The sequence below is a fragment of the Simochromis diagramma genome, unplaced genomic scaffold (genome assembly GCF_900408965.1).
Source record: "Simochromis diagramma unplaced genomic scaffold, fSimDia1.1 OVJJ01000382.1, whole genome shotgun sequence".
Classification (NCBI taxonomy): domain Eukaryota; kingdom Metazoa; phylum Chordata; class Actinopteri; order Cichliformes; family Cichlidae; genus Simochromis; species Simochromis diagramma.
In genome coordinates, this window is record NW_024386734.1 from 388299 (window position 1) to 410902 (window position 22604).

General features: G+C 41.8%; 1 protein-coding gene across 4 annotated transcripts in view; it reads right to left on the reverse strand.

The window, feature by feature from the left end:
• Positions 1-38: 38 nt before the first annotated feature.
• nhsl2 (NHS-like 2) overlaps positions 39-22604 on the reverse strand; it is a 164136-nt gene continuing 141570 nt past the window's right edge. For 2 of the 4 annotated variants that reach the window (XM_040031910.1, XM_040031980.1), the window contains 6 exons: positions 17190-17372; positions 11486-12533; positions 10156-11329; positions 9696-10005; positions 7249-7366; positions 39-6555 (listed from right to left, as the gene is read on the reverse strand). In XM_040031910.1, the coding sequence (XP_039887844.1) occupies positions 6216-6555; positions 7249-7366; positions 9696-10005; positions 10156-11329; positions 11486-12533; positions 17190-17372 (3173 nt within the window). In that variant the 3' untranslated portion in view covers positions 39-6215. The remainder of the gene's footprint in view (positions 6556-7248; positions 7367-9695; positions 10006-10155; positions 11330-11485; positions 12534-17189; positions 17373-22604) is intronic. The other 2 variants (XM_040031849.1, XM_040032069.1) reach the window with 2 other exon arrangements.

Sequence of the window (22604 nt, forward strand, 5' to 3'; positions counted from 1 at the left end):
CTCTAGGTCTCTCTAATTATCATCTCTGTGTCTTTATAAGCTGCCTGTACAGCCCCCAGTACTGGGGTTTAAATTGGGTTTGAGGGGATTGTTTATCTCACTTTGCTTGGGGAGTAAAGCGGATGGAGTTTATCAGTGATGGACTTTATGGGCTGTTTGTCCACTCCAAGTACTAAAACACAGTAAACTTCACCCATCTGTCACTCCTGAAGCAAACACAACAAAGTCTTTTGGCCCAAATCTGCAGCCACAGCATCTCTCTATTTCTTATTGTTACTCTCAATCGCTTGCTCATAAAGCCGAGACTGTTCAAAAATAGAACAAAGTCCTGATATTTTTATGTGATAATGTGATTTACTGATGTAGCTTAATATATATCTCAAAGAGGTAGCAGCAAAGTGTTTTTATTTCTACCCACTGTAAACTATAAAGCATTTATTTATTAATTTGTTGACAATATTGGGATTGTAAACTCACACTGCTGTTGATTTTTTCTTAAAAAGATGTCTCTGTATGTACAGCTGAGCTCTGATTGTATCTTTAAGACCTTGACCTCTCTGCTAAGCAATACTTTTGATCCATTTCCAGATGTTTACTTTGAAGGCTAGCAACCACACTGACTATTGACTAGGTATCTAAATGATGTGACTCAAACTCTTTACAAAACATGGACATTAATGTCAGAAAAATGAAGGTGATGCAGAAGTGCCTTGATCCTGCATTATATCTGAAGGCCACCAGAGGGCGATAGCTGCGATTGTTACAAAAAAACTATTGGTCCTATAGAAATCTATGGGGAAACGGCTCAGTCCTCAGCTCTGTAAACACACTGAGTTTATGAGCTCAGTCACCCATTTTCAGTCAAGAGGTCTCACAATGACTATCCACATATTATCGGCAGTCATCTCAGTACGCCAGAGAGTTTATTAGGATATATTTTAAAATTTTTCATTGTCTGGTTTATGTGGCAGATATCCGATGGTTTCCCAGACAACGAATAAAAAATGGATGTAGCTGATGTAACATCACCCGTTGGATTTTGAAGGCTTTAAGCTAGCATTTGATCATTATCAGCTAAGATACCAGCTAGCTAGCCTGGTTAAGCTGTAATTGTTAACTAGAGGGCAATTTATATATTTGATAAATAGTGCAAATATAATAATATAATAATAGACAAATAAAATACTATCATTGCAGTTACGAAACGTGTTGAACTAACATCAAGCCTCAAGTGGCCGTTAGAGGAACTGCAGTTTTTATCACTTCTGCTTGGCTTCATTTTTCAGTGCTGGATTTTACTTGATAGGAGATGGGATTAAAGCATTAAACGGAGGAGGGGGAGAAACAGCAATGACAGAAATGGGTTTTGGTTTTCTTATAATTATTATACAAATTACATTTCTTAGTCCTGCAGATGAGTTGCAGTCAACTTTGTGCTGGTGGGGATTGTGTTATTCGTTTATTCTGGTCTTGCACTCGCTCTCACTGGTAGCAGCTGTACTCATAAAGTACTTAACAAATGAATGTCATAAAATTTTATTTTGTAGCTTATTTGGATAAAGTGTGATCTTTCCTTTTGCCTATGAGGAAATTATCCTTGCCTGAACTCCCGCTCTCTCAACTTAACTTCCAAATTTTCGGCGCTGCTTTTTATTTACGTTTCCTAGCAACTGGTTCCTGTTTGGCTGCTCGATATCTGCAGAGGCATGAAATGTAAAAATTACGCCAAATTAATTAGCGAGCTATTGCAGCGCCTTCCTCCTTCCTTTGTTGCTTTCTCGTACCTTTTATCAACACGCAGGGAGGCAAAAAAAAAAAACAAAACAGAGGTTGAGAGAAGAAAAAGCTTTTAGTGTGATTGCTTCTCTGAGTCACGGGACAGCTAAGAAGGAAGAGAGAGAGAGAGGAGGTGAAGGGAAAGATGATGGACTGCATTATGAATTTCAGCGTGGTAATCCCCACATTCAGCAGAGTCTAACCTCAGCTCTGCACACTCATTTTTCCTCCTTCCTATCTTCCTTATTCTCCTCCTGAAGGAGGGATAATGCTTTAGATATTCCATATATTCCTCCTGTCATCTCTCTTTCACACTTCATAAAAAATGTCATTTTCAAAACAGTATGTTGCCAATATATTTTAGAGAATGAAGCTTGTAGCGGTTTCTTCGAGGCGTAGCTGCTGTGTAGGCAGAATCACCACCACCATCTTGAACAGACAACTAATATATTGCACCCTTAGTAGCTTTTCAGAATCAATGAAAAGTTGGCTGTTCTGTCCCAGCAGGACCTTTTAGTCCCACACTTTGAAGATTAACTGAATTAACGAGATTATTTCAGCTTCTAAAGGAACTCCTGTTTCCAAGAAACATTTACAAAACCTGCAAAAAATCAGGTTCTTCTATTAAATGGCTAGATCCTCACATAAGGGATAACACTTTTTTTTAACCAGTGTGCCCATGTGTTCCTGCTTGTTTTTATCTCTCTTTCCTCCCCGATTAAAGAGAATCTGCTGTCTGCCTACATAAAAAGTCAAAAACACACTTTTTTGATCCTCAACACACACCGTAAGTGAACACCCTGTTCGACAGCCTGGCGCTTTTTTAGATGAAAGTATTTCTCTCTTCACACCACATGTTACAGTGCTGGAACAACACATCCTTTTGCTCCTAACTCTGTACTTGTATCTTCGGCTCCTGTCCCGCTGGGTTTAGCACAGAAACAATCTTCGCAGGGTTTTTTTTGTTTGTTTTTATCCATCTATTGGCCCTCGCTTCTTCTTAACAACCCACTTCACTTATCCTATGTCTGCGACTTATCTGCTCTGAGGCAAATGAGTCTTCATAGCCACACTCTGCCTGTATGTGAATGCAGATTTGGGCAATTGTTTGCCAGATTACATGGAAATGCTCCCTTTTACACATGCACTATAGTGCAATTTTGGCAAGATTTACCAAAAAAAGTTACATTGGGGTGTGTATGTACTACCAAGGCAGCTGAAATAAGAAATAAAATCAAAAGAAAATGTAAAAAAAAGAAAGAAGAAAAAACACAGTAGGCGCTGCAGCAACACGCCTATAATTCAGTATACAAGGCAAACAAACACAGAGTTTTATAGGTTTATCTTTTTTCATTCACTAAATATTTAAAACAAGCGTCACTTGACTAGTCATCATAAATGGTGATAATTTATGCTTTTTTTCTCAGGATGATGGAATACCTGAAGGACTGCTGTAGGGAAGAGAGATGTAGCTGAAGTTTTTTTCTCTGTGGTTCCTCTTTTTCCGTCCACCAGGGGGAGCTCTGACTCAATAGCACCGAGAAATAAGTTTGCCAACTGGGAGTCAGGAGATGAAAGGTTCCCCTCCTCCATTTTTCGCAGTCCATCCATGCAGCAGGTTAGTCAAGTGTCAGAGCTGAACCACCGCTGATCAGAGTCATCTAGGCTGTCCACACAGGCATGGACAAACTGATCGGCGGGTCCATGGATCAAAGACCGCAGGGCATTTTGTCCGGTCCCAAAAGTCAAGGTCCTTAATGAAAAAAAAAAAAAAAAACAGAAAAAAAAACCACACTCAAACTTTTCCTGTTTCCGTGTCAGTACACAGATCCCAACCATTCATTCATTTGTTCATTCATCCATGGCAATTCCATATTTCATGGATACTAAAGGGAGCGAAAACAAATGATAAAAACTCGAGAGAAAGAAGGCAGAAGATAAGCGCTGATAGAAAATGCTTTTTGCACGCTCAAACTAAGAACAGCATCTATTTTCTTTAACAGTCATTCATTGACATTCATCCGGTGTCGCGTCTTCTGCTGAGCTCAGATGCATAGACTGAATGCAGAGAGAGGTGGAGAGGCGGAGGAGGGAGAGAGAGAAAAGAGATGGGAGAGGCGGAGAGGCGGAGAGGTGGGAAGGCGGGAAGGCGGCGACGGGAGAGGATGGAGAGAAGGTTAAAAGAGAAGGGAAGAAGGGCAGTGAAAGATTGAGGGAGGGCGAGAGAAAGGTGAAAGAGAGGCGCTGCTACTGAGAGTGAGAGAGGATGAACATGTAGGGGAAGAAAAAGAGAGAGTGTGTGCTATGTGCCAGAAAAAAGGTTAGAGCAGAGAAAAAGAGAGACAGATGGAGTGTGTGCTCCAGCAGTGATGAAAAAAGGAGGAGAACAGTGAGCGGTGAGGAGGAAGAGGAGGAGGAAGGTGGCGCAGACGTCACCTCCTCTCTGTGACCAAAGAGACGGCGGAGGAGGAGGTGGAGGAGGGTGAAAAAAAAAAAGGAAAGTCTTTCACGCCACGTCACTCCACATCACCACGGACGGACACACAGAGGGGAATTTGATTCTCATCCATCCTCCCGGTTCTCAGGCTAAAACCTGGGCATCCAAGAATTCCAAACTTGTACAGACGTTCTGGAATGTTTACGTTCTTATATCCATCCACTGATTTCTGAAACCCTCTTTGTTCTGGAATCTTAATGTAACAATGTTGAGGTCACTTCAATCATAATCCTTAATAAAAAGGGAAGGGGGGGGGGGTGATAATTTGCACACACACACACAAATGTGTGACATGTATTCAGAACAGACACGAAAACTGCAAATGCACACATACATGCACTCGCCCCGTCTGTCTTTTCCCTCCCCTTGCTTTGTTCTTGGCACTTTCCTCTTTTGCACACACACACAAACACACACACACGCACCTTTAGGTCCCCTCTGGTCTGTGTGTAGTGTTTAACAGTCCTTTGGTCCCAACACCAGAGACCAAAATGAATAAAAACCCTGTTTAATAAGCAGGCCTGCTTCATGCTCTCCGTACAGAAACTCCACAGGCATGATATCCTCCGCACACTCTTTGTATGAACACACACACACTTGTGTGTAGATTGGTCTTCTTTTTTTCTCCATGTTTTGTTTGTTTGTCTTCAGTAACATTTTGCTTGGCAGTCTTTGCGTGTGTGTGTGTTTGAGTGTGTGTATTCCCCTCACTGCGTGGGCAGTTTGTAGTCCAATCTTCTTGCTGCTTTGTACACTATTTATAGTCTTTGTTTCTGCGGATGATAGTTGTTGATAGATGCGTTACATTTATCTTTGTACATGATACATTACAGTATGATCCAGTTTAACATGTACAGTATATGGCCACTGGGTATGTTTAAGAAAAAATATATGCAAAAAAAAAAGAATCCAAAGAAAGAGTGAAAAGATAGTAACAGATGAGGAAAAAGGTAGCGGCGCAGTGTTTGCGCCGTGTAAACGACCTGCGACACCAGTAAGGGGGAAAAAAGTGCTTATGTTCCAAAAATGTGGTCCGTTTGCCGAGCGCCTTTGTGGAATGTTTTGTGAAGGTCCGTGTTCGTGTTCACAGCACGAGCGATAACACGTGTGGTATGCTCATGCCTCATCTTTGGTGGCAAAAAGCGTGCCCCCGCCTTGTGGTTTCTCTTTGTAAATCCTGCTCTTTTATGTAATCCTGTCTGTCTGGAGCTGAGAGGGCTGCTGTGGTGTCGCATTCACCGTGGAGAGAAGACGGAACCACAAGGTCCAAGGTTTGGGAATATTTCCTTTGTCAGTGGTCCACAGGTGATGGACCTGTAATGCTGCTAGCTCAAGGGGTTTGGTAGAATTGAGGGTAAATTGTGTTAAAGTCTTGTATTTTCAGTGTTTTTATTCCATTTGTTTTGTGGATTGATGGGATTCCTCTTTAGGGGGGATTAATATGGTCACAGGTTCAGATACACTCCCCCGTAGTCATCAGGGTTTTTTTGTTGTATTCACCTGGAAGAAGCCCAGGAGTAAAGATGCCTGCTGTGTATCTTTACATTCCCAGTGTCTACTCCACCCAACTAGCCTCCACACTGAACAAATTCCCAATGAGGAAAAGATAGTGCAGTGCAGTTTCGAAGCATGACCTCAAAACCTCCACCTTCCATTAAATATATTGTGAGAACCTACTTTTCTCTCCGTTGATGTCTTGCTTTCCTAGAGGGGCTGGTTTGACTCGGACCAACAGTGCTCCAACCGTGGGAGGGACCATTTTGTCCAAAAGTGTGCTCCAATTTGATTGGACAGTGCAAATGGTCAACCAGTAGTTGGAGCGATCTGGTTGGACATGTTCGTCAGATGGCCCCGTCCCCCATAGGGTGGCAGGCCATGGAAATGGTTGGTAGCTTTGTCGACAGCAAACAGACCTGGTTTACATCTGCGTAGACGCTTCCATTCACTGATCGCTGGGTTTGTCGTTCCCAGCCGTTGTCTCTCCTCCCTCGGCATTCGATGCCGTGTTGGCTGAAAACTCCGTGACACGTCGGGCCAGGGGGTTTGTGCTTTTTAGAAGCTCCATGGCAGAGACTCTGGTTCCTCCGCTGGAAGACTTGTTGCCTTTCTTCTGAAGGAGGGCCATGAAGTTCTCGTTGCGGGAACTCGACCTCTGGCTGCTGCCCAAGGTTAGATTTCTGAGGTCGCTACCGCTGGTGCTGTGCTTCACCGGTGACACCAAACTCTGGCGACTGCCAAACGAGTCGGAAGGTTCTTTGCGACCCAGGACCTTTCGTTTGGACCTGGAGGAGAGAGAGAAGATTATCAGCCAAAACTGTGTGTGCAGCTGTTTCACTTCATCAGATTTACTACTCGTGTGTGATGAGTCACACTTTAGTTGACATTTGTTTCTCGAGAATAAAAAAACTAAAATTTGTAACTACAGAAGGGACTCCATTCTTTCTTGTAGGAGATGAAAACACTGATTACTGATCTTCCATTTCCCCATCCTCACTTATTCTTCAGAGCCTTTTAAGCTATTTTCAGCATCACGCAAGGTAAAAATCACGAACACTTGTTGCTTAGTGACTAGATTTCTTGTCAGTTTCTGTGTGTACTCATATCCACGTATGTGCATGTGTGAGAGAGAGAGAGGGACGCTGGAAGGAAAAAAAAGGACGAAATGAGAGCCAGCGGTCGTGCAGCAAACCCACTTTACATGTAACTGTTGCTAGGGAACCTTGTACTCCATCTGTCTCATACCTTTTCAACAAGACAATGCGTATTTTGTCACATGCTCCAGGTTATAAAAAGCTGCCAGGCAGGTTTGGTGATGGCTCAAAGCATTTGTGCTGTCCTGTCAAAACAGACTAAACTGTGAAGCACTTCTTAACCTTTAACTGCCATCTGAGGAAACTATGTGCTCTAATATCAGAGTTTGTACCGATCTCGGTGTTTAAAATATGCCTTGGATGTGTCTGTGTGCGTGCTCAAACCTGTGTATAATAGTGAAGAGGTCTTCGGTGGTGTGTGTTGTAGGTGTGCTGGCCAACAAGTCGTCATCTGTTTCCTCTTCGATGTGCAGTACAGTCTTTTCAGTGGCTGCTGGTTCATCTAAGCAAGGCACACAAATCATGGTAAAACATATAAAGTAGAAATGCTAACCAGCCACTTTCTCATGCACCTTAGATGATATAAATTTTAATGACCAAACAGCTAATCAGCCAATCACATGGCACCAACTCATTGAGTTCAGGCAGAAATGTTCAAGACAACCTGCTGAACATCAAACTCAGCATCACAATGGTGAAGAAATGTGATTTAAGCGACTCTGAGCATGGCCTAGTTGTTGGCACAAGATGGGCTGGTCTGAGTATTTCAAAAACTGCTGATCTGCTGGGATTTAATCACATAACCATCTCTACAGTTTACAGAGAATAGACCAAAAAAGAGAAAATATCCAGTGAACAGCAGTTTCATGGATGAAAATGTCTTGTTGATGTCAAGCTACAATTTGCAAGGACTGGTCAAGGTCCAAAATTGAACATGGGAAAAATGTTGTCTAGTCTAATGAGTTTCTCATGCAAAATTCCGGTGGCAAGGGCAGAATCTGGGATAAACAACAGGACCTTCTTGCTGTGAGGGAACAGTGCTAACCACTGCACCACTGTATGATCTGTCCAGGATGTACCCTGGCTCCAGCCCCCCTGCAACCCTGATAAGGATAGGCAAAGGAAGGATGGATGGATGGAACATAAATGCACAGGTCCTTCCTTGAATTAATGTTTCTGGATGTTGGTGGTTTAATGGTGTACAGGATAGTCACTAACTAAACATTGTTTAAATGCCACAGCCTGCCTGAGTACTGCTTCTTTCTTATGACCACAGTGTACCCATCTTCTAAAAGGCTTCTTCAGGCAGGATAACACACAACATCACAAAGTGCAAATCATCGCAAACTGGTTTCTTGAACATGAAAATGAGTTCACTATACTCAAATTGGTTTCCACTTTAAGCTACAGATCACCTTTGGGACATGGTGTAATGGGAGATTCACATCATGCATGTGTAGCTTACAAATCTGCAGCAAATCTGTGATGCTATAATATCAACAAGGACCAAAATCTCTGAGGAATGTTTTCAGCACCTTGTTAAATTAGGCAGCGCTGAAGGCAAAGGGCACTACTATATGTAGGTATACCTAATAAAGCAGCTGATAGGTGTATATCAGCTGGCTTTGTGCAAACGCATATGTAAATCTGATTTGGCTACAGAGAAAATTAGGTGATAATGAAATAATGATGATAAATGTCATCTTCACTGTTAAAAACAGTGTGAACCATTCTGTGTTTTGATTTGGGCTCATTTTAGAGCAATGGGCCTGTATCAAAACACAGCAGAATCAGGAGGGTATGTATCAAAATTAGCAGGTATGAGTCCTAATCAAATGTAGAAGCTCTGCTAGACGATTATCACCAACACAGGCACATAAAAAAATCACAAGAAACAATGTCTGCAGTGAAACAAGACTAAAAGCAAACTATTAGCTAATATATGTTAGAAAATGCAACATTTGTATTGGGATGTTTTTAATTAGAAACGATTAGAAGGCCAGAAAACTCCAGTACAAGATTTATGGTATATTTTTGTATTTCATCATTGAATGAATGTACAACTACCCCTACCCTGAAGCGGTGATTCTGTAGGACAGGGACCACTGGTGGAGAATAGAGGGACTGCAGGAGGCGTGTGGACAACCAAGGGAAAATAACTACTTAACTTTGACATGTTTCCATCAAACTGTCCAAGTAAATTTTTTACACAAAGATATTTTCTTTTTCCATTTTTCTACAAATCAGGCTCTGGATGGTATATAAACAAATCCCTCTGTCAAACTATAGAAGGGAATCAAACTAGAACTTTTTGGTGTATGTAAGTATGTGCGTGTAATGTAAAATTTTACAATATTAAAACAATTATTAAAATGTAACCTATATCACAATGACACTTCCTCAGTCAGTTATTGAAAAAGAGACAATATTTTAAAAACGGTGCTTTTGTTTTAAAAGTTTTTAGACTATTGGATTAAAATGTGCAAATGATGTAAGTCTTGGATTAAACACGAACAGCTTTGTATAAATGTTAAGTAGAAAAACACATTTTCGGTGGTTTCTTTCCAGTAGTCTGACAGAAGAAATGTTATGGAAGTAAAATAGGCCAAAAATGTTTTTTGTTTCTAATGTCTCTGTAAAGCACTTTGAATCACCTTGTTGTTGAATTGTGCTATACAAATAAACTTGCCTTGCCTTGCCTTACATGTAGTGTGTAGTGTCTCATCTTTAAAAAAAAATAAATTGATGCTTATCAATATGAGTCTTATGAGACCACCATTCGGTGAAAACCAACTTTTAAAGCTTAATAAAGTGGACCCATCAAGGCATACCTGTCCCAATCCCAGTACCAGCCATCTTCCCTTCCAGCTCTGTGAGAGAGGAATCTTGAAGAGAGGATTGTAGTGATGACTCTTTGGAACTTTCTTCATCTGTTCCCAAGTGGTTCTCATCTTGCTCAGGCATGTCGGGAACACTGGGAGCATTGAGAATATCATCTGGTGGGAATGTTCCTACCGGAGACCGAAGGCCCACGGGGCTGTCAGTCTGTGGCGTCTGACGGTCTGTGCTGCCATTAGTGGAGGAGTGGACTGAGGTGGGAAGAAGCAGAACATTTGGCTTCTTGGGGACTGGAGGTGGAACCTGGAAAGGATTGAGAAGGTTTCAAAGAATGAGAAATAAGGAGAGTTGTGAACTGTGAATATGTTTTTTAAATTGTTTGCCTTTAGAAGATACTCGATGTTTAACCATGAGAATATTCGTGTAAAAGAACAATATATTTAATTTGGTTACCTTGGGTTTCTTTTTGTCTGACAGCTCTGCCAGACAGGAGACTGTCATCCTTGAGGGTAGCGTCTTGCTCTTGTCCTGAAGTTCTGGGGCCTCCTGATTGCTGCAAGGTGAAGGGAGTGAGCCTCCATCTTCGGGGCCAAGACGAATCTCTTGGTCAACATCAAATTCAGGTTCCAAAACTGGGTCTTCCAGGAGAGGCTGAGGGTCTGGGAGAGGAGGGAGATCAAACAGGGACTGGGATAGGGGGAGGAACGATTGATCATAGGCAGTTTGTGGAGCAGCCATAGAGTTTGAATCTGACAGAATAGTGGGATTTGTTGGAGCTTGTGGTGGAGGTTTTTTGGGTTTTGGCTTCTTCATGACTTTGTAGATGTTGCCTAGAGGCACAGGTCGGTCTACAGGTGAGGCAGGAGGTGAGTCAAGCGCCAGAGGGGAAGTGGAGGAAGGAGAAGGAGACTTGAGAAGAAGGTTCATGGGCCGTTTAGGTAAGGGAGGCTTGACTGCAACAGGTGGTTTAGGTTTTGGTAGAGTGGGTGGTGGGCTGGGATCCTCGCCTATATCGCGGCCATGCTGTTCCTCTTCGATGGTGTCAGAGGCTCCATCAGGGCAGTCTTCTAGGTCTCCACGAGAAACTGAACGAAGCCGAACAGTCTTTAGCTCATTCTGGGTAACCATAGGCAGTGCCTGTGAGGAACTCGGGCTGATCTTTCCTGGCTTTGCTGCTGTCGAAGTGTCAGAATGCCGCCGGCTGGCCTTTTGTTTTGGCTTGATGGACGAAAGCTCCAGATGTGCATTCCCAGGCATTTCAAAGGACAGTCTAGACCTAGCAGCTGGATCCTTGGGTGATGGTAGAGATGATTTCCTCTCTGGGATTTTGGGGCGCATCTTACAACCTATTGTACCTGTTGTACCCACAGTCCCCTGACCTGCCAGATGACTGAGTGGAACAGTTGGGGTGGGAGTCTCTGACTGGCTGGAATAGCCACTTGATGGGGACATAAGTCCTGGAGGTTTGAAGGGGGATGATGCCTTGATGTCAGTCTCCATGGAAAGCTGTGAGGGTGATGTGGCTCTCGAGGTGGAGGGAGAGTCAAGAAGGGACTCTGAGCTACCTCTGACTTTCATACATTCGATCACTGTAGTACCTGTTGCTGTGCTGGAGCCTGACAGAGACCTGAGGAAGAGCAAAGAAGAGATGTGAAGTTTTTTTTGCCAAATCAAAGTTTGCCAAACACGTTTGACAACAAAACATCCAGGATACCTATGAAATGATGTGAGAAGACATAATAAAGATGACACAATAATAATAACTTTGTAGCACAAGTACTACCTGTATGGATCATTGCTCTTCCACTCCCCTAGCTGCCAGTGTGTGGGAAAAGTAATTTCTGTCTCCCCCTCCCTCTCTGGTGCCTGGACCTCTAGACTTGGAGGTCTGTCATTCCCTCCTTGGCCTGGCTCTCGCTCACCAATACTGGTTTTAGACGAGTTGGGCAGAAGGAAATCTGGCTGAAAGTCAGGGAAGTGATCCCTGGGAATGTGCAGGCTCTTTGGTCGGCCATCTCTGTAAAGACCACCTTGATGGTGTATTCTGCCCTCAGCTTGTCCAAGGTTTTTCATAAGAGAGACACTCCTCACAGGGGGTGGTGGCTTTCGTTTGGATTTTTTAAGGGAGATGGAGCGGGAACGTAGGCGCAAACGGCCTTCTGTGCTGTAGTCTGAAGCTGTGACGGAGATTGTGTCAGTTGTACTTGCGCTGTCTTCTGAGCTCCCTCTAGGGTAGAGAAGGGCGTAATTCTCACCTAAGCCGAGGAAGTTGTGATGCTCTTGTTGGTGGTCCATAGTATTCCCATTTCCTGTAGATGTTATATTACCATCCGGATGGCCTATAACACCCTCTGTGAAACAAAAAGATCCAGAATCTGTGGGTGTGGAAAGGGAACGCTCTCGAAACTTGAAAGCATTCTGTGCTGCTATGGAACGTGCCGACCTCTCCCGTCCTCTCACTGCTTCCCCTCCTCCTCCCCCTCTTCCTCCATCGACTGCAGCCCCCTCTGTCTCACTCCGCTTCCCTATGTCCATGTTATTCAATGGTCTCCGAGAAGGGTCTGTCACAGTCTTGAATGAGCTTGAATGTCCTGAGCTCACCAGCATCACCCCCTCCTGGGTCCCTCCTCCGATGATACTGTGCTGTTTGGGTGGTACCGCTGGTCCTTTGTTCTTACTGTAATTGTAAGGCTCGTTCCATGCTCCAGGAGAAAAGGTGGAACCCTTGGGTCCGTTCCAGGAAGCGGTGGGTGTATTTGAGCAGAGCAGCCCAGAATGGTCCATAGTTTCTGGGTGAAGGTGATCTGGGGCAGGCAGCCCGAAACGGTTGTCTGTAGAGAAGAGAGGGAAAGAATCAATACACCAAAACTAATCACACCAAATTCCACTGACTGTGGACACTCTAAAATAAAAGGTTATAATAAAAACTTCTAAACATCACATATCTATCTCTAGCTCTACCCATTCAGACAACTATTCTGACCAGAAAAGGCACAACCTGCCTTGACATCTGTAGCCTCTGGCATTAGTCCATACACAGTGTGTATCATTTGTTTACTGCCTGACGAGAATAGCCACCTCGACGGGACAAGACTTAGGTGTCCATCTGCATCTAAAGGACAAAGGTCACTCTTTCGAGGATGCTAATGTTAACATTTTGGACACAGAAGACAGATGGTTTGAAACAGGAGTGAAAGAAGCCATCTATGTCCACTGTGAACTACCATCTTTGAACAGAGGGGATGACTTACAACACCAACTGTCTGCCATCTATAATCCAGTTTTGAGATCCGCTCCCAGACACTTGGGCCATTTGACCTCAGGATATCACGTGATAGAGTGGGGCTAGGTTTTGCAATGGGTTTACCCGAAACCTTGGCTGATTGTGACCCACACCTGTTTTCACACGGGCTTGTGTAATTAGGTAGAGGATCAATAGGGAGTCCATGACCCTCTTGGAGACACTCCCATAGGGCTTAAAATCTGGGATTCTCCACCAGTTTTCTTCTTTGAACGAAAGAAGTTTCAGACTTTCTTTGAAAGAAGTTCTTTCTTAGAACTTCTTTCTTTCAGACTCTTTTCTTTTTCATGCTCCTTACACTACAATGACCTAGATGACCAAGCACCTTCACAGACATACTATCCTGCCTAACAAACCTCCATGCTTAAAAGATACATACAAGGCAACATATTAACAAGAAAAACATATATAAACTTATCTGACCTTTCCTTCTAAGGAGGAAAAGCGGATCAAAAACATTCTTTTTTGCAAGTAAGATAGAATCACACCAGAACTTGGTCAGAATCCAATATTCCATGCTCTAAGCTATGTGCTGTGGTATAACCACAGAACAAATAAGCATCTATGGACATGTTTTAGCTGTTCCTCGAGATGAAATGCTAAATCATAACTTACAGAACTGAAAAGTTGAGAGCATTTCTTCACTGTCTGATGTGCAAAGGTGTTTTTCATCTTCACTTGACTGGATTTGGCAAGAGTTTGATTTTTCAACTGACTGGCTGATGTTAATAGACAGATGGTTCTTTCAAACGCGTGCCATTTTGCAAGTATGGCTTCACAGATGGTTCTGTAACAAGTTATCTGGTGTGACAGGTTACCATATCATGCCAACCAAATGCCCCTTCACAGCAACAAACCCACCACATTCACCCACTGTAAGGATTGAGGGGTCAGTTTTTTTTCCCCTTAATTTGTTACATAGGCCTAATAGTACATTCTCAACAATGCATATTCATCCTGCAACAAAGGATTAGTTCTTAATTCAAGAACAACTGAAACACATTTTTAAATGTCAGATGTGGCTTCTTCTGCTTTTGTCTTCTTCTCACCAAAATTATGGGCTTATTCAGATGAAGCTGATTAAATGAACCCTTAATGCCCTGTGTTTAAATGTCCTCATTGAAGTAAATAAACCAGCAAGGAATGAAAAGATCCTGGCTAAAGGCATAGCTGTTCTTCACTAGGAAACATTGATTAGTGCAAATCCAGGGGAAATAAATTATTAATTCAGCATTAGTTTGTGTAATTTTCTTTGCTTAATTAAACCTTTGGTGGATAGATAGCTGACTACCTTTGTATATTGGCCGTACTGCAGAAAGCAGTCATTAGTCATACACCTTTGCTTTGGGGCATTACCGTAGTTTTCGGGTCATAAGCCGCTACTTTTTTCCCACACTGTGAACACTGCGGCCTATAATGACGTGCGGCTAATGCATATATTTTTTTTATGTGGCCAAAAACAATTTGCCTGGTAACAGTAGACCAATAAAATAGATAAGTAGTAAATATACGGTATATATTTTTACGTGTTGTTAAGAAACGTTGTAATGTTGTTTGTGCACTGTTCCGTAAAAAAACCATAAGCAACGTAATTTGTGTGTTACCGATACGTACGTATACTTAAGGGTAGCCGTGTTACAGGTGCTGTTCGAGGAAAAAAAAGCATTTGCAGTATGTATTTTTGTATGTTACCATAACGTTTATGTTACCATGGTTATGTTACCCTACGGAATAAATTAAACATTAAAAATCCTCACGTGTAATATTTCTGTGTAAATATCTCATATTACAAGTGAAACGCATATGGCTTAAAATCCGGTGTGGCCTGTACAAGTACAAAATTTATTTTCTTTCTAAAATTAGAGCATGCGGCTTTTAATCAGGTGCGCTCTGTAGTCCGGGATTTACGGTACATTATTTATTATAGCCTAAAATCCGCAACATTATACCAGATAGCCCAATAAAATTAGCTGGTGAAGTATTTGGCAAACAAGCTTAACTAATAGTCTACTTTTGCTATTAGTGTTAACAATCAAACAAGCAAGCTAATGCTAAATAACTCTTAGCTCTCTTTTGAGTTTAAATATTGTGTTTATGGTAGATTGTTTTTAATGTGGTAGCTAGCGTTACTCTGTGTTGGTGCTGTAGGCTAGTAACAACCATCAAAATCCCATGGTAATCATTTGAAAAAGGGTCTTTCTCCGACTGGTTGGCAAGCGGTTGCTGGGGAGTGCTAGCTGTCACTAGGGGAAACTGGTCGCAAAGAGGTATTGCAGTTTTGCAGATGTGTGACAACTAACAATGTGATGTTAACTTGTTAACATGTTAACTTCCATTTTGGATGTCACAATCTTGGTGACATTGTGGGAATAAGTGAAAAAGGCCCCACTCACACAGGCTAAAAGACTGGTTAGTCACCCCATGGCAACCACCCGTTACTATGGAAAAATGTGTATTCTGCCAACTGACTTGCAAAAACACTCTTTCTAATTGCTTTGGTTGCTAGCTGGTGGAGGCGGTTTCACTTAGTTCTGCAAGTTGAAGTGAAACTGAAATGAAGACTGTCCAGCTTCATAGAAGAACCTTCTCCATTCACATCACAATTTTCAACTTTCACTACAGCTCAGGGAGCAAATCATTAACCCTTTAAGACCTACCATAGAACCAAGTCTGCCAGAGCTTATCTTTATATTTTTACATGCTGTAGTGCCATTTTTGGGAGCATTTCAAGTTGCTATACATCAATACAACTGTTATAGCCCAAATTTTAATAACATGTATGCATTAAGTCCATAGTAACTACATAAATTGCAAAAAAGTGCAATAAAGTACAAAAAAATTGAAAATCATTTTTGTTTTTTTTACATTTCTAGTTAGAGAATTTTAAGAGGTTTATCCCTCAAAACTGTAAATACAAAAAAGTTGCACAAAAAAGTTTCCAACAACAGGAAATTTATTTTGAGTGTCTTCATAATTTTATTTTTGAGATACACCAATTTTTATATACTACAGGAAAAACGAAAATAAATATTATAATGCAAATTTGCAAAGAAAACAGCATGTGCATCAAAATAAACTATTTCCAGCAGTGCAATTTGAGTTTTAAGCATCCCAGAAACTATTCAGAAAAGCATAAAGTCAACATGACTCTTAAAAATACCAGTATAGGCTTATAAGGCCCCGAAGGTAAAAAACTACATTTTCCGCAAAAATGACATCACTTCCGGTTTTGGGCAAGTAATGGGGAGCATGCGATAGTTCCCGCTGTTGTCTATTCCAACGTAGGAAGTGTTTTGAACAGCTGATCGGATCGGCAAAGCCTGTTTCTGGAATATTGTGTTTTTGTTGCTGCAAGCGCTTTTTATGGAATTTTTGCAAAGCTATATGTGGAAGGAAAACGTGTCCTAGGGCAAGCTGATGGCATAAGATATAAGTACAACTCCTCCGGTTTCATATGCAAAACAAATTATTGTGCCAGCTTACAGGGTTTCGGTTCTACAGGGATTTAAAAATAGTTACGCAAAATGGAGCGTGCCCACTCTGACCAGTTTTAAAGGATTAATATCTGCAAACAAGTTTGTGTCTTCCATGTAAACTATGGGCAACAGTAGCAACTGCTAGCAACCGAAGCAATCACAAGGAGGTTTTTACAACCAGTTTCACCTCAAAAAACCCAGCAACCACTCACTAACCAGTCGGGCAGTCCAGGTTTTTGCTTTTGCTAAGTTTGTCAAGGGCCAGCCTGTCTCTAGGCCTGCGTGACTATGCCTTAACAAGAAAGGAGAACATTTTTCTTTTAAAACTGTATGTACCGTAAATCCACAATCAATGACAAAATAAACACACATTTGTCATGTTTGTTGAACAAAAAACATAATTCAAACAAAAGAAAATGTCCTGCTATTGCATACATTTCTTTTATCTAAAGAGTATTTAAAGTGGGCAGAAAAAAAATGATAGTCTTTCCACAGCCAAGAACTGTTCAGTGCTACTAACAGCAATACTAGAGTTTTATCTGAAATACGAGAAGTTCATGAGTATAGGAATTTCATTCTGACATTCCCAGATTCTTTTTTTTCTCTCTCTTTCTCTTGTCTTTGAAGGTTGCGGCACACTTTATGTGAGGAGTAATAAGATCTGCACCATGGAGGGAGGGTAAAGAGCTCCCTATTATGGTCACACACACCTGCAGGTAAGGTTGTGTCGAGGTCAGAGTGTGTCTTCCTCAGTGGGAGATTCTGGTGCGGTGTGTCAGTAACAGGCTCCAGGGAGTGGGGCTGGTGGGGGAAGGGGTCCCCGGGAGAGGGGGAAGGGGACGGAGAGTGCTGGAGAAGATCAACACCGTGGAATTTCAATCCTCTCCCTTCACCTGCAAGAGGAAGACAGCAGCAAGAAGGTCAGCAGGAGGGTGGGAAGACTAATTTTACCTGACACGCACTAAATTAAATAAAACAATAAATCCAATCATGTTGTTGACATGGCAATAAAGTATTAGATTATGGCTCTTGAGAGACAGCAATGTGAAGGCAGATCATTTGATATGATTTCAAGTCTCTCTTAAAAGGCTGCAGTGCTTTCCTCTCACAACTCTCGGAGATCGTTAACACAAACATGATTTACTGCTTCTATTAAACATTCACTCAGGTCACTTTAGTGAGACACAGTGTCAACCATTACTCTGTATTTGCATCAGGAGGCAACTTTTGGAGGTGAAAAAGGAAGAAAATGTGGGAACTGCCGTTTCTCTAGTGGCCACTTCCCTGGTGAAGATGACCTGCTGAAGTTCAAAGTGAGCATTAGGAAGGGGAAGAAAGATGATTTAAGTGATTTTCCATGTTGTTGGTGCCAGATGGGTTGATCTATTTCAGAAATCTTGATCTGCGGAGATTTTTCCAATGACCATCTCTAGGGTTTACAGAGGATGGTGTGCAAATAAGCAAATATCCACTGAGCAGCAGTCCTCTGGGGGAAAATGCTTTGTTGATACCCAGAGGTCAGAGGAGAAAAGTCAGACTGCTTTGAACAGACAGGAACTCAAATAACCGATTGTTACAGCCAAGATACGGAGAAGAGCATGTCTGAATTTGTAACACATCAAAGTTCGAAGGAGATGGGCTACAGTAGGAGAAGACCAGACTGGGTGACAGGTAAGAAGAGGACACACAGGCTCCCCAAAACTGGACAGTAGAAGACTGGAAAAATGCTGCCTGGTTTGATGAGTCATGATCTCTGCTGCAACATTTGGATGGTAGGTTTTGGGCATCTTCTGATGGCTGCAGCAGGATAACACACTGCATCTCAAAGCTCAAATCATGTGCGGTCGACAAATCTGCAGCAGCTGCGTGATGCCGTCATGTGAACGTGGACCCAAATCTGTGAGCAATGCTTCCAGCACCTTGTTGAATCTTTGCCACAATGAATTAAGGCAGCTCTAAAGAAAAAAAGGGAGTACACCCAGTACTAGAAAGATGTATTTCTACATTTCTTTTTCTAAATTTCTATATTATCTAACTGTCTAATTCTCTCAGCTTACAAAACTCTCATACAATTGCTAGAGGCATTGACAACACTTCAGGTGATAAGACTAAGAAAAGAATTCAAGACTCAGGTAGCAGTTTAGGCAAATTTGCGAGTAAAACAAAGTCAAGTGGAAGTCCAATTCTCCCAACAATGTTTTTTGGTTGATACCGCCTGAATATTTTTCACTATAAAGAGATTTCAAATCAAGACTGTTTACATAAATAGTGTCTAATTAAAGATGCATTAAGAACTCTGTTGATTTGCCCTTTTAATATTAACGTTTACTCTAAAATAGGATACAATTAATGTCACAGAGTTGCCTGAAGTTGGTAGTTGTTTCCACTCTTCTTTATTTCCTGTCGCACAATTGCTGATACTTCAAGTGTCCACTGTTTAAAGTTGCCTCTGACTCAGCAGGTGTTTGAGAAGTGGCATAAGCAACACTCGATGAGTTCATCTCAGCTGAACAAGTGGAGAAGACTTTGCAGCTTTCAGTTTCATCATCACCATAATGACTCCTGTACATGCATTACATTTTAATCCAGACAGGCTCACGGCAGACACGACGGAGAAACCTGCTGCTCTGTTCTAGCGCACTTCCCATCTCCCTAATGTGTTTTGTGTGAGAACATGAATCCAGTGAGTCACTGGTGGCAGCAGGCACCTAGCTGGTTACCTTAATGATATACAGCGCCGTTTCTCACCCATCCCATTAAGCTATCAGCCTCGTTTTAGAGCAACAGTCATATCGGGCTCAGCCTGCTGCTAAAATTTATGTCCAACAATGAAATTGTGCCACTTGATGAAGCTCTTTTAAGAGGACTGCGGTACTAAAAATCAATAAGTCAAGAAAGCAAATAAACAAACTGGAGCCAAATCAGCCCACTATTACCCACCCTGTGCCAAAGCAAACTTAAGGAACATGGCCGTACCGCTGACACCGACAGCTGTCACCAAGCACTCAAAACACAGATCTCCTTCACATTTGGAAGTCAGATGAGTCCAGCTCACCCTCCTTCCATTTTTCTTTCCCCAGCTGTGTCCCTCTTGCAGCAGCCTGTACGAATTATGCCTCCAGACACTTAACAACACAGAATTACAAACCTTTGATCTGTTTGAGAGAGCAAACAGAAAACTAATGGCAGATATTTGATGCCCAAACTAAACATTTACAGAAAAATCAACAGATAAAGATGAATTATGCAAAGCTCAAAGGCGCAGAACAACAAAGGAAATGCGACTGAACCTAACATGATTAAGACTTGATGGCATGGCTCTGTTTTAGACATCAGTGACAACAGAGCTGATTAAAATCTCAGCATGAATAGTGCTACTGGTTTGTGAAGCCTCAAGATGAGCGTCTCTGCCAGAGTCATCTTGGTTGCAAAAACACCGATGTGACAACAAGGGTAGGGTCTAACAGCGAACTGGCTAATAACCTCTGATTGACAGATCTTCGGCCAATGAGCATGCGGTTTCATATCACAGCTAATCCTACATTTTGAAACACTTTATGACCAAGATTTACTAAACAGACTTGTTTATTTTATTCAGTGTGATCCAAAATGAGTGACTGAGCTCATGCATCCAGCAGAAAAATGTCCAACAAGGTCGAATCAGAAAGACTTTTACAAGACTGCGTGTCTTTCTGCAACCACATCTATCACCATCTTGTGGCCTGGAGATAGAATGCAGGATTAATGTGCTTCCTCACTGGCTTCATTTTTCTGACCCAGAAGCTGTGCCCATGTGTTTTACTGTCTGTGGTTGCAAAGCAGCTTGCAGATGCACAGCAAATTCAATACTGAATGAGATTTGTCAGTAGGTTGAGCAAAGTCATCTCATATAGCAACTGTGGTAGAGCGGTTTCTTTCAGCTGGAAGATGGGTGGGTCGAGCCCTGGTTTGATCCCCTGCTCCTGCATGTTGAAGCATCATTGGGCAAGATACCGAACCCCAAGTTGCCTCCGATGTGTCTGTCAGTCCACGAGTGCCTGTGAATGTCAGATAAGATGCCTGAGCGTAACTTTTTTTTGTATGAATGTGTGTGAGGTCGGTTGAATGAGTTTTTTTTCTTAATTACTTTTTTTAAACACATCTTCTTACATATTGTTCAATGAAATCCCTGATACGTGACACTTGCATAAACTAATTCTGCAGCTTCTGAACTATAAGACATGCTCCATGTGACAATGTTTTTTTTTTTTTCCAGTGAGCTGATTTATTGACTTTCCTTTATAAGAAACATGGTTTCCATAACTAGGTAGAGTATTAGGGAAACCTGGTTTCTCCAGGATAAGTTCACCTGGGAAAATTGACCGCTGATTCCTTTGTTCCATTAGCAGGTAGAAAGTTTTGTAATTATTTTTTACAAGCATGTGTAGCCCACTGTTCCTGCTTAATTGCCCTAACGGTCTACAGCACACAGTGTATTAAATTATGTGACCATAAACATCTTGATGCTGCTTAAAAACTATTTAAAAATAAAGAAAACAGTAACAAACTGCTGCTGCAGTTGCTTAGAAGAAACTTTACAGCAGGTATCTCTAACTTTTGCAGCCAACGTGTGCTAGTGTGACTTTTGTGAATGCTAAACCAGCATTAAAATGCTCTAAAACTCGAGGTTTAGTGAGCAACTTTGTCTGGAGCTTTCAGCTGTGTCCCATGACCAGCCAATCATTTTAACAAAGACGCTCAAAACTTGAACCCAGAAATTTAAATCCAACCTTTTCCAAAACGCTGATCAACAGTCATTGGCTGTCCCATTAAAATAATTTTTAAAAGGGACACTTGAACTCTCTTTAATGGCACAACTGTATTTGGATGTGTAATAATGATTCCTGCTGTTACTTAGATGTCTGAAATAAACATGCTTTTATCACCATCTTAACATTTGGAAACCTTTTGCTCGGCAAATCATCAAACTAATAACTCTAATCATCAAAACTTCCTGACACTTCCTGCTTCTAAATCTTTGGACACTCTAAATCTTTTTTTCCCTAACAACAGCAAACCTGGATTCATGATTTAAGAAAAAGTCCTGACTCCTTCCGCTCGTCTGCTTTACTCATTGACTAACCTGCCTGTTTTTCCACCTGTCCTTTTATCTCCCCATCTTTCCAAGAGCCTATTCCCTTCAGTTATTCATCCTCTGTTTATTTTTGCAACAGTCTCCCTATTTAGCTCATTCACTGACTGCCACTCAATCGGCGTTCCCCTCTGTGCATGAATAAGCACGAGTGTTTGAGTCGGAGCATCTCCAGCTTTCCAGCAGAGAGGCTAAAGCTGTGACTCAGCCGTGGAGTGGAGCTAAATACGACTTCCTGTCTGACTGTCATGCATTCACCCACTTCCTGCTGGTGTGGGTCCCTCTGTAACGCCGACACCATAGTGACAATTTTGCATCCTCCAGTCTTGGCTAGCTAACTTTCCTACTTGAATATTCAGAGCAGTTCCCACTTTCAAGATCAGTCTCACCAAGCTGTTGTTAGCAGGCTGTAAGTCTTCTTGTTGCTTCTGTGGGCATCACTAACAGACTCTGTTTAAACTATCAGCCTTCCACCAGTTACAAATCCTAATGTCTCCTCAGTATAAGCCTTGTTAAACTGCTCAGCTGCCTGCATGCAGTGAGTCTTAAGGACACAGAGGTTAGAATAGCTTTGGGCAAGAGAGAGAAACATGACAATCACAAAATAACACGTAACCTTACAGTATATTACAAGTTTCTAACAATTCTCATGACATAAAATAACATATAAGAGTGTTTTCAGTTTAAAAGTAGGACAACGTTGGGATCTAAGCAGAGTGATGGAGGCAAAAATGCACCAGACTGTTGCCTTAACAACACATATCGTTCAGACTTTATCTTTTGGACTTAAAACTTTTAAGGAATCAACATTAACATTCCAGCTAATGCCATAATGGTTTCTGGAGTGATAAGTGACCATATATTTGTAAAGAAGGGTGGATTCCTAAGTTATCGGCTAATGCTAGCAAGCTTGGCTAGCAAGCTACATGTATAACCTGCATGAGGGAAACATGCACAAAAACACCAGCCAATCACTGCTAGCGAACAGGCTAAT